The 12,991-nt window shown below is 38.2% G+C and overlaps 1 protein-coding gene across 1 annotated transcript; it reads right to left on the bottom strand.

Moving 5' to 3' along the window:
- Positions 1–1,935: 1,935 nt before the first annotated feature.
- On the bottom strand, positions 1,936–11,526 carry RNF125 (ring finger protein 125; the record flags this gene model as incomplete). Its single annotated transcript, XM_083823787.1, is given in 8 exon segments — positions 1,936–1,971; positions 3,720–3,857; positions 5,238–5,393; positions 7,801–7,853; positions 7,856–7,886; positions 10,213–10,296; positions 10,300–10,366; positions 11,468–11,526. Coding segments are annotated over 8 exon segments (624 nt in total).
- Between the last annotated feature and the right edge of the window lie 1,465 nt (positions 11,527–12,991).

Consider the following 12,991-nt stretch of genomic DNA (forward strand, 5'->3'; position numbering starts at 1 on the left):
CTCCTGGGAAGGTGGTGCCGCCCAGATGTCCAGCTGCTGCAACCCCACGTCCCTGTCGTCACCCCCATTTTGAGTATGATGCGACTGCAAACACCGATGTGAAAAAGTATAAAATAAATGCTGGCCCCTGAAGTAGCTAGGGGAAGCGCTACAGGGTAGCAAGCAGGTCTTGTAAGGGCACCCTGACTCTCCGGGAGATAATAAAAATGCGCCGCCAACTCAGCTGAAGGGCAGACATTTCATCTATGTCATAACATTCAGGAGCTTCAATTATTAACTAGCTGAACATTTCCAGTTATGCTGACTAGCACTAATAAATTTAGGACTTTGTGTTAGGAAACTCTTGAGGTATTGAATGTTCTGCAGCTGGTTCAGCATGGTATATTGACAAAGCTGGCTTTCACTAATACCTCTGCCTAAAGAAAGTCTAAAGCCTACGCAAAACAAAAAGTATGTGTGTGCCCTTTGCTCTGCTGTAAGGCATTGCCAGTGGAACACACTGCCTAGCGGTGAGGTGACTGCGCCAGCTGCATCAGCTGCAGAACAAGGCTCAGAAGATGGCTTGTGGAAAGATGACCCCATGCGGCCTCGCATAGGCTATTCAGGAATGCACCTGACCTCTCACTGTGGCCATCTGGATATCATCCAGCACGAGAAACACATCAGCTCTTCAGTTTTGAGCAAGAAAGACCATCAGGATAACCAAAATTAGTTACTTACTTTCTGTGATACTTTGCCTCGTGTATGGAGTGCTTTCCATATACACATATCCATCATCAATAAATAAATAAATAAATAAACAAATATGTTATGTCAAAGAATTAATTGCTTGTGATAGGAAAAAAATAAGTTGTACGTACAAAAAATCATTTATAGATTTACTAACACTAGCAGTATTTCTATGTGTAGTTTTACTGGTATTAGTAATATCTGGGTCACAATTTCTACCTCCTGAATCATACTGATAGAAACTTCTAACAGTAAGCCAGCAGTATGACTGCACGCTTTTATTCCACAATAATGAGTTGTAAGAATATAGTTATAGTGGTACAGCTATGCCAACAAATTTCTCTCTATTGAGAAGACCTTGGACTTGCTAAGCCCATCTAGCACTGACCTCCTCTGAACATAACTCTTGGCAGATAAACAACAAACACAATTCTGGCAATACTTTAAAAAGAAACAGATTCATAGAGATTGTATTTGTTTCGGAATATATTAATTTGTAGATATATTAGTTTGTAATAAAAGTAAGATTCAGGTTGGGCCTGGTCTCTCTGGGCTGAAGATAAATGTTTCCTTCACCTTCATGTTCCTTTTCTCCTTGGGACTGCAGCTGTCTCTACCACAAGTAGACGTCTAGAAGAGATCGCTAGGTAGGGAGCTCTCTCTAGCCTGTGATTAAATTTTTAGGGCAGAGAGAGTACAAAACACTAAGCCTTGTGGTTCACGTATGTCTCCAGCTCTTCAAAACTATTTAGGCTTCAGACATCCATCAGAGCTATGTATGTTGTATCTGCCAGTGATCAGAAGTAAGAGGCAATGCCCCTGTTGCCATCTGGGACCATGGCTTGGAGAGGAAAGAGGGAACCAGAGGAAACAGCAGTTGGTGGCAGTGACCTCTTCGGTAGTGTAAGTACAGCCGGAAGAAAACACCCAACTACACCTTGAGTGGTAAAGAGCCTGCAGAAAGCTTTTTGTATGTCTCTGTGCACCTGTTTGGACTGTACATACCTGTATAGCCAAATTCAGATATGCCCTGCTCATGCCATGAAGCTACATTAAACAGGAAGAATTACAGAAGGCCCAGTTTAGGCACTACAGAGCTGCCATGCATTATTAGCTGAGAGGGAGACAGCATGGCCTTCAGCCTCAGCAGGTGAGGCTTCCACACAGCCATGGGCCTCCCAGCCTTTTCAGTCTCCCTGTAGGACTTCAGGTAAGCGTGTCATCAGGCCTCAATTCCTCAATCTGTGAAAGGAGAACAGTTTTTAATCACCAAATAAGGCTGCCGTAAAGGTAAATTAATTACCGCAGGTAAAGAGGGTTACGTTCTCTGAAGGCAGGTGTTAAACAAAAGCAAAGATTTATTACTAAAGGAACATGATAGGTCCATTTGAACTTTGTTCAGGAGACCACAGCATTGATTGATTAGTAGCTTTTGGCAGGGGGAGAAATTGTGCCGGTGACCTCAGAGAAGTAAACTACAGGAAGACGTGTCCGAAGGCATTCATGCTGCTGCTAACATTATTGTAAATCTTGATCCTTTAATAAAGCTGTGACCTTGGAGTAGACAACTAGTATGCCATGGAGCGATATATAGCATGGCACCAGCCTTGTAAATCTTATGTACTTTTTGCCATTGACGTAGACAACATGTAAAAAGAAATCAGGCAGCTGAAGTTTATGAAACACATTTATTTGAAGGAAAGCATTTTAAATCAGAATTTTTAGATTAAATGAAATCAATGGCCCTGCCAACTTTTTATTCCTCAAGATAAAGAGTGTTTGTGAAATGAAATTTCGACAGTGAAAACTTATAGAATTGCTCATAAAATTTTGCAGTTTGCTGGGGGCAACTGTCACTGGAAAGGTACATTTTAGACCACATTTGCACAGCTATTTTACAACTTTGTACAACTACTTTTTGTACAGTTGTTGCTTTGAGTAGCTATTATTTTGTTTGCTTTCCTGGCAATGCTGCTGCTGCAACAGTGCATCTCCTTGTCAGTATGAAAAGGGCAGCTATCTGGAGTTCCTTGGGAGCTGTCAGAGACAAGACATGTAAGCAGGAGGGGAAAGAGAAAACTGTGTAGCTGCACAGTGATCAGGAGGTGCCATGTGAAAATCCTTTGCGTTTGCCAGCTGTCTCTGTATCACTACCTAAAAAGAATGCTTGCAGCCTCTGACAACATTAAAAAGAACATTCCTCCAGAGGGAACTTAATTCCTACATACAAAGAATTCTCCATACATTGTTTTTTAGATGTGCAGGAAGCCATAAGTCCAATAATTTATATACCAATCAATCTGACTACTTTGCTTCTAGCAGAACAGACTTTTTTATTTTTTGAGTAACTACTCAAATGTTCCCACAAATTTCATGCTTTGGAGCAGCACTGTCCATCTTTCTGACTGGGAAGTTTTCACACCCAAGGACAGTTCTCAAAGGGAAAGGGAAATAAATTTCCAAACTCAAGAAATGTTGAATCTTTCTCTCCCCAGAAAGAGTCCCTTTCTGATTTCAAAAAGAACTAGTTAGGACCTAAAGCCTGCCAGGCTTTTCCTTGTTAACATATTACCACTGAGCTACTTTAATCACTATACATGCTTCTGTGCATGAACATGAATTTTAATTTCCTACAGATCAACAGCATCTGTGAAAGATACTGTGTTAAAGTGCACATATAAAAACAGTGTTACTAATTTTATAGTCTTATTACCCTGTCAATATCTTGAACAGGTTTCTATGTTCTTATCATAAACATAATATTCACTTCTTGTTATTCTTTCAAGATGTCTTTCACTTACCTACATTGCTAATTTTGAGCCTCATCTTGCATAAGCTGGAAATGGAAACTCGTGTGCATTCTAACATGGTCAGTAATACTGTCCTTGACAGTAGATAGTATGCCTGATACTGTTTTGTTTTGTTGTTGTTGTTGTTGTTGTTCTGATTTGTTTAGTGCTATAGCATCTGAAAAATTGTTTGTCATCTACCTCCAGCATTGCATTGTCACCATCAATATCCAAAAGACCAGTCTGCTCCTGGAATGGAGCTGCAAACAGATAGAGGTCACTGTACAAGCCGATGTATCTGTATATTGGACTATCAATGAGTTCATGGCCATCTGTTTTCTGTAGAGAAACTGACAATATTTCTTTTTATCCTTACAGATTTATTTATTTATTTATTTATTTTTTACAAAATTGAAATTTAATTCAAGAAATTGATTCAGAGACAAAACAATGTTTAAGGAAAAAGAAAACCAACATTTTTAGGTCTAAGCAAATTGCTAACGTACCATTAATTGCAAAAGGCTAAATGTTGTTTTCCGTTTTTATCTACAGGACATGTTCTTCCACTGCTACTCAGTAGTCTTTCTGTGCTGCTTAGAGTGCATGCACATATTCTGAGAATGACCCATCCAGCACACTTTCAAAAAGAACTTCTCCGATATTGTTTAGACATAAAGAATAAAGGGATATTATATTGAAAATCAAGATACTACTAATTAATGTGTTAACAGATTTCATTTTGACCGTTTGGGTTACCAGTCAACAAAATACTGGTGTCAATGGGTTTACATTCATGTTCAAAGTTTACTGTCTAACTTTCTACTCTGTAGGCATAAGCACTGCAACACAGAGCAAGAGAAATCATTATGCAACTTGAAATAAATGAGAATGTCAAGTGCAGAAACAGATGAATTAAGTGATTCTGCAAAAGCAAACAATGCTAATGCTATTTGTTAGAGTCCAATTTGGTGATGCTTGTTATATTATTGTGTATATAAATAAATACTCAAGTCATGCGAGCTATCATTAAATGCTATCATACATAGTTCTGCTTCTGTTATGTGCTTTAATTATAGGTTCAAATTATTAAAACAGTTCTTCACCTCTGCCCTCCACTTGGACATCATTTTCTTTAGTGCTTTTGCCTCATTTAAAAATAATAATAATAATAATAATAATGATTTATATCTTCCTTTGGCACTTTGTTTGCATGAGTATCAAAGATAAATATAGGAAAGCATTAACTAACATTCTTGAGAAATTCTAAAAGCATGTTAATGTTTGTGATGCATTTTCTACCTTACAGCCCTCTCAGCAAACAGCTGTAACACCTTTCTTAATTCAAGTACAACTGTGTCATCTTTGGTTCTTACAGAATACAAATGGATTGTTTAAACAAGTTTCATTTCAAGTATGTAGGGCTTCTTTTGAGGATCTCCAAGTACTTTATAAACACAAGTAATATGTATACTTGTTTAAGAAATGAGATAATCAAGAACCTTTGTCTTGCCGCGTCATTAGACAACAACAGAACAGAGGACAGAAACCATATCTTGGCACCTGTGAGTACCTGACTATGCTATCTCTGTTAGCATCTGCCACACTTTTTCACTTCGTGGTGCAGTTATCTGCTCAGTTCTTTTCATGACATCTTGTTTGCAAAAGGCAAGATATACATAAGAAAATTAAGCCCAGTAGCTTCAAAATACGAAGACTCGCTATGTAGTCTTCATAATGGAATGTATGTTTTGGTTGAAAATGCCTTATAAAATTTCTGATGAAATAAGTTGGATCTGTCCCAGGCGTCAAACAATAAATTGGACAACACTCTAAATAAATGGAAGGAAGGAAGTATTCAATTTCCGTCTTGGAGTTCTTACAGAAGAACACGTCAGTGTTTATAAAACATAAATGTAAAATAAGTGGGTCTGTTATGGCCAAATGGCATTCTCTGAGCAACGTGAATACTGCTAGGGACAATGCACTTACAGGTCAACATCAATTATGCTAATCTCAGATGTGTAATTTGTGCCTGCAGACATCCCAGGGGTTGTTGGTCACCGTACATCTTACGGTTAATGTATTCACTTCCTCAAGCTAACAAGAGATTAGACATGCAAATGCTTTTGTTTTATACAAAACAACATTTGTTTGTTACCCAAACCATTTGTTTATCCATTTGTTTATCATCCATTTGTTTATCATCCCAATAATATATAAATTAGTAACAAATAACCCACATACTTGTAGAGATCTGAGCCTGTACACTCAATGGGCCTTGATCCTACAAAGACAGTCACAATAAGACCTTTCAACCTTCGTAAACATTCAGAATTAAGCTATTTATGTGAAGTTATCTTAACCTAAAAAAAAAAAAAAACCACCATATGAAAGACTGCATACATAAGCAGTTCTCAAATTATGACCCCAAAATCCAGATTAGAATACACAGCAAATGCTGCACAGGAAACTGAGTTAGGTCACTAGAGAGAAATAGCACACACGTGATTTTAAAGCAGACAAGTCACTGAAACTAATAATGTTCATTGTATTGGCTGTGAGTAAATATTTTAAATATTATGTGCATCCACAGTTGTCTGTGACAGCAGGGGAAAGGGTATATATATATACCCTTAGGTGTGATATAGGTGTGTTTTTCCTGCACTGTATAAAAGAATTAAGCAATTCATATATTTTATGCTTGTCTGTTTTCTGCTATCAGTAATGTTTGCTAGAATCAATCGGTTTAGCATGTGAATACAGTAAAATATCTACTTAAGCACATTGCCACTGCTCTCCTTTCTGGTCTGCAGCGAGACAATGATCCATTAGATCATCCTCATCTATGTCACGCTGGCATAAAGGACAAGAATATCTGGGAATAGGAGGTAGTATAGTGTTAGTGGCAGCAGATATAAGATACATTTTTAGTAGTACAAGTAATAACAAATGTATTTAGACTTCTTTGGCAAGATATCATTATACACTTCTATTGCCATTGTTAAAAATGTAGCATGGGTCTATGACAGGTAGCTAGGTGTGACGTATGCTGTGTTAGCAAAAGGTCAGCCTTGCTAATGTACACTGTGCCAGCATGTCAGGATATTGATCTAGAAAAGCATTCTTAACATAACCATGACATTAGGAGAGAATGGATGAAAATACTGAACACTACAACTATAGACATTTGATAAAAGCGTCATTTAATTGCTGTGATAGACTCAGAGCATGTGTGACCAAACTACCAATTCTCAGGAGCCCATATTAAGCATCAGCACTTCCTTAGTAGAGGAGTCCTACTTAGTTTTCTGTACAGAATATGGTCTTATTTCTTGGTGGAGGCACTGATTTCAGCTTACTGAAATTGCAAAATGTGTGTGGATGAAACTTCAAGATTTTCTGAGTATCAAAAGTGCAGTAACTGAAAAGCAGATATGTTTTCTTAGCTAGCAACCCAAATAAAGTGTCATTTAAGAATTCAAATAACAAAAAAATATAAGGACTTTAAATTCTATAAATCAGAGAAACATTTTAATAGTGATGTCAAAATTGCTGTTTAATAGACAAAACTAAAGCCCTTTGAACTTCAAGACCTCAATCACTCTAGGATTGTTACATGTCTGACCTGCTCTAACAGGTCTTACCCTGAAAGAGAATGAATGGGACAAAAAATCTAAACTTTCAACATAAATGTGTATATATAAATATATATACATATGTTTTGTAAAAAATATATGCTATAAATATGTAAATAAGAAAAGCTGTCAGTCTTCTTTAGGGAATTCCACCAGTCTCTCACTATTTGCTTACTAACAGTGGTTATACTTGAAAACTACTTCTGAGGAACAGATTATTAGAAGTGAACCAATTGTATTTAGATTATTAATGTCTTATTCATTCTGGAAATAATTAACATTTTCAAGGACATTTTGAAAGCAAACCTACTTCTCCCCAAGAAAAATAGCAAAAAGCTACTGACTTGCCAAAACACAGTTGTTTCTACAAAACAGGTCACACGGAGCTAAGTTCTACGAAAAAAAATGTAACAACTGCAAACAAAATGTATTGTATTGTAATCATATGCTAGAAACAGCATCCATTTTAAGTACTATTTGAGTACTATGATTTTAAAATAGTAATTCATCTCGAATTCTATGAAACACAAATAGGTTCTAATAAAAAAATAAAAAATAAAAAATCAGAGAATTCTTCTGCCAGTTTGACTTTACTATGCTGGGATAATAAACTCAAAAGCACTTTTGCAATGTCATCATCTTGTTACAGCACCTCCAAGCTCCTGTACAGGTCCATATTTTTCTATACATTCTTCACAATTCTCCAATGAGCTCTCATTTTACTCAGACATACCAAAGAGATGAGAAGCAGCAGCATGTTAAGTTTTATTCCATGAAATGTTCACACATTGCTCTGAATGTTTTTTTGGTTCAAAGCCTTATTACAACATTGTGGCTGTACCTAGGGAAGAGTATTCATTTCCTTCTACTACTGCAATTCCTCAAGCATTATGCTATTGGTTCAGCGTTATTCAAATATATTTTCTAATAATAGCATTCAGCTTAAGCGTCTAAAGGGAGTTAGACTGAAATAATTATTAGTTTGTGGTGATTTTATTTGTTCCTTACATTGGCCCTTAATATTTTGGAATGAAATTTGGGAGGCAGTGGGGACACATTTCTAGTTTTCGAGAGCTCCCATTTCACATCTTCCTCTGTTTTTAATGGTGAAAATCTAGACCAACTCCATTAAAAACAAAAGTTTTCCAACTCAAGGGCCCAGTTCTGACCTCAGTGAAGTCAACAGCAAACTTTTTACAGATTCATGGAGGATAAGATTTTTTTTTTTATTGCTGCTGCAACAAGCTCTCCCATTTTCTTTAACTCAGAACCTCTATACAACAAATCTTTGAAGCACAGTCATGAAGTATTTCCCATGAAGAGAAACAATATGAAATTATATGTACTAATCTTGCTGAGATAATAAATGCTAAGTATAATATTGTTATTCTATATTCATAACTTTTAAACATTAATGAATGGCCTTGCTGAGTCTCGGTGAAGAAATTTCAAATAACCCTGACCCACATGCTTGTACCATCACCTCACTACAAATGGTCATCCTGACTCCAGATGCAGCAGAATGAAACATGCTCTTGCCTCAGTCACTTAATTGCAGTTTCCATTCTCCACGCAGAAACTGTAAACGAAATTAGATTTATACCAAAACAGCAGTCTGTGCGTTGATATGTCTGAGACAACACATGAGCATTTGCCAAGGGTAGTCTGCTAAATGTCAGAAACAGCAGGCAGAGGTACCTCGGTGCTATTAAATGCACTCTCCATTTCAACGTGTCTTAGTAGCCTTTACGCTTATTGTTGGCTTTACACAATAAATACAGCCAACACTTCCTGCAGCCATAATAAAGATTATGAACCACTGCAAATATCCCTACTCAGGTCGCTTGTTACACTCTGCCACTGACCAGTGAACAGCAGTGCTCAAACTCTACCAAGTACAGAGAAGCTCAGCTAAGCCATAGGGGGCTCAGCACTTCCTAACCTCCCCGTTACATTTGTGTGCTTCCGCCAAACCTGATTTTTAAAGCATTGAAAGCAAAGTCAATATTTAACTACTGTTGATATCAAGGTATTGGAGTTCATGCATTTCATTGTTAGTTTTAAACAAACCTTTCCCAGTTACAAAATCCATGGTAATAAAAGTAAAGAACCAACAGTGTTAATAACAAAACAAACAAACAAACAAACCCCACATTTTTGCTGCTCTTCTTATGCTCTCTGTTATTCCCCACAGCCCTAGAAATAGCAGTCTTCCTGAAGTTCTCATGTTTACCTGATGGTTTACATTTTGTATTATTTTCACACTGCTGCTGACAGACAAGAAAGATTGACGGCTATTGTTTTGCATTTAGCAAGACAAAGGAAATGATAAAAGCCAGACATGAATCCAGTCAGAGAAAAAAAAAAAAAAGAGGAAGTAAAATGTAAGCTGCACAGTCTCCTCCCACAAAAGAGCCCAGGCATAAAAATATGAGTGTGAATTAAACCTCAGTTAACTGTTCTTCCTATTGATATATGCCATGTCCTCCACCACAAGGTCATCCTTACCTTCTGGTCTGCACATCATTTTGATGAACATATGTGTTCCAGTTCAAACAGCAGCATTTTAAACTTTGTTTGCATGAGTAAATGAAGTTTCAAAGGCCTTAAGAGAAAAGGCTCAGTGTAGGTAGATTTACAAAAAGGTGGGAATAATAAAAAAAAAATCAAAAAAAAATCACAACATTTTATATCATTATTCCATATTTTAGCAGATCCACGTGTGATCAGGATTTTTACAACTGGGCAATTAGAGTAAAAAAAAAAAAAGCCATTTGCCCTTTCTCCATCCAAGCCAATGTGAAGGGTCAAAAAGATTCATTTCCTGTAAGTTTAGGCTTGAGCTTAATATTTGCAGTGGCGTTGGCAGTACGTTTTAGAGCACTTTTAGATAAGGATCTTGGTAAGCCTAGCAAAAATCACAACATTTATTCTTCCATCATCATTATGGTGGAGATTCTATGTTTAGACTTGCCTTAAAAGGGATCATAACAGTGTCAGTTCTTGTGCATAGGTAAATCTCTGGAATTATTTAGTAATTAGTGTTCAAGGTCGCAAACCTGTGTTTCACATTGGGTGCAATTTTGGTATATCTTCTTTATTTTCTTGGCAATATCAGTAGCTGGAATTCTTTCAGAAGGATGTTAAGCATGGCAGTAAGGGCATGCCCATGCATTATTCTTTAAACCTACAGAAATAAAGGAGTGACAGAATCTATACAGAAAGAAACAAAAACAAATGTTGTAGTCACCCCAAAACACACTTCAAATAAGGGAGTATATATAAAAATAAATCAAAATTTTGCACCACATAATGACAACCCCAGTGTAACATTGCAGGATATTTGTTCTTCATATGATACACTGTTAGGAGGACTCCAGGTATTGTTCCTGCAGGGGCTGTGGAACTGGTAGGTGGCTGTGTGGACGTGGCTGATAAGCAGCATGCTGACTTCGCCATCACAGGCTTTGGACTGGCTCAAGGCACACCTACCTCTGGGAATGTCTCAGCCACTTCAGTTCTCTGGTTTTGGTAGTAAAAGCAGATTGGATTAGTGGTTACTGCAGCTGCTTTTTCTAAAAGCTTTTTTTCTAAAGCTTTTAGTTAGCTATGGACATGACAGATGAGCTCTGGTGTGTCTTCTTGTAGAGGTTTAAGACATGACTGCTTTTTCTCTATCTGAGCACCATTGCAGAGCCCCAGTGCTAATGGGACAGGAGACGATTCTTGCAGTAATTGTCAAGGTGATTTGTATCAAGTCAAGATAGGCATCAGAGGGGTCTCAGGCACTGTCACTGCCTGGGGCTGCAAGGAAGGACAGAGGCAAGGATGCACACTGACTGCCAGCAGCTCTGGCTTTGGTGGAGCTGGAAGAAGCTACTATGTCAGACTGCAACCAGCAGCAAGCACGTTGTTCAAAATGGATAAGTGTGGGATCAGTGAGCAGACAAGCACAGACGAGCAGAGAGGTGGCAAAAGTCCTTATACCTCTGTGATAATTCTTCATGTGTGCCCCTCCGCCAAATATCACAGCCCTACAGCAAAAGCACCAGGGGCAAAACTTGTGTCCACAACTCCAGCCACACGGATGTAAAATTTCACTTAAGTAAGATGCTGGCATTGTACAGAAACAGGTAAAAAGCAGGAACATCTCCTGTTTCTACAGGAGAGGTAGTTCTACATGATGATTTAAATGCAATAGCTTCCAGAAGGGAGACACCTAAAGCCATAAATCACTGTGCCCGTTTGCCAGTTACTCAAACTAGCCAGTACCAGTGGTCATGTTGAGTCAATTTAAGTTGCTGCCACTCTCACCTGCCTGTGCTGCCCCTCTGTTGAAGGTCATCTACCTTTTCTTCTGTCACCTCTCCCATTCTTCCAGAGCAGCAAGAGGTTTCAAGTGCTTCTCTCTCAGATGCTCCTACTCAATTTGGTGTTTTTGTGCAAGTCCACTTGCTTTCGCAGTTAAAGCTAAATGCTCACCTTTGCACTAGAGCTGCTCAGTCGCAAGTCTGCATTCCTCCTGCCAGCTCTGCTGTGTAGACAGACACTCCAGCAGAGAAGTGGAGCTGGAAGCTGAGGCAAAACCTTCTAGAGCCACTCTAAAACAGCTTTCCAAAGCTCGTCTGCCAGTGCAGTCTACGACAGCATTTCTAACATGTCTAACAGCCTGTGATCCACCTCCAATAGGATTCCAGATGTGACCTCTTCTTTGGAAGCCTTCTTCAAATAGCTCCATGGAGCCCTGTCAAATCCCAAGTCAGACGGAAGGTGGTATTTTGCAGTTACCTGACAGGAGTATACATGATTACACAAAGTGCAAAGAGAGTACAGCCAAGACCCAACATGCTCTTTGTCCAAGGATAAACTGAATTGTTATACATGGTTTGCCCATGGGCGGGTTTTAACTTGGATTAGTCCTGTACTTTAGATGGGGTTGAAAAGGTTTCTTTGTTTTCCACCAAATGAAATAGTCTTCTCTAAAAACCCTGTACAAGGTTCACTCGTGCTGTCTGAGAGCTTTCCCCTTTTAATGTCACAAAACATGAAATCAAATTACCCTTGTCACTTTGTTCACCTTCCCCCTAAAATGGTCAGTAGCAGGAAAAAAAAAAAAAGTAATGTAAAGGATCCAAGGGGATCCAAGGAAGGATAAAGAACACTTACATCCATGTGCTATATACAAATAGTCTTTTGTTATTAGTCAGTGATTTGTTCTATTGACTGTAAAAACAACTAGAATGAATTTCGGGTCCAACAACAAAAAATCCTCCACCCTTAACCCAGTGTATTTCTCTGCTTGCTTTGCTCATTGCATACCTAGATATAAAAAAAACAAGCCAACAAACAGTTCAGGAAGAAAAACCTTAAAACAGTTCAGGAAGAAAAAATAAAAACTGAGCCTCTCAGGATATCTTCCCTGAACTATGCTAAATCCCTACATTTTCCCCTTCTGTATGGCCTCCAAATAACTGACTCAAGGCTCCAGTTAGAGGCTGCATGGACACTTCTCAAATCCCGCAAAAGCTAATACACTACTTCTTGAAGATACTGAGGGTGTTGTAAATAGCTGCATTTTTAGTCGTACGGATGTGTGCATGTTGCAGCCCAGAAGCAGATAACTTTCCATGAACTGTGGCTGGAATAAATAATAAAAGCAAGCCTTCCCAAGCGAACAGTGGAAAAGGTGCAGTTTCTTAAGCTGCATTTCCATATAGAAGGAACTCTGCAAAGTTGCCTGTAATTTCTGGCACAAACAAGTGGCCCTAGAAACTGAGAAGGGGCACAGGAATGTACTAGGATGCCCTTTATAATTTTTGAAAGTTATTCCTAAACACT

The sequence above is a fragment of the Anser anser genome, assembly GCF_964211835.1.
Source record: "Anser anser genome assembly, chromosome: 2".
NCBI classification, from domain to species: Eukaryota; Metazoa; Chordata; class Aves; order Anseriformes; family Anatidae; genus Anser; species Anser anser.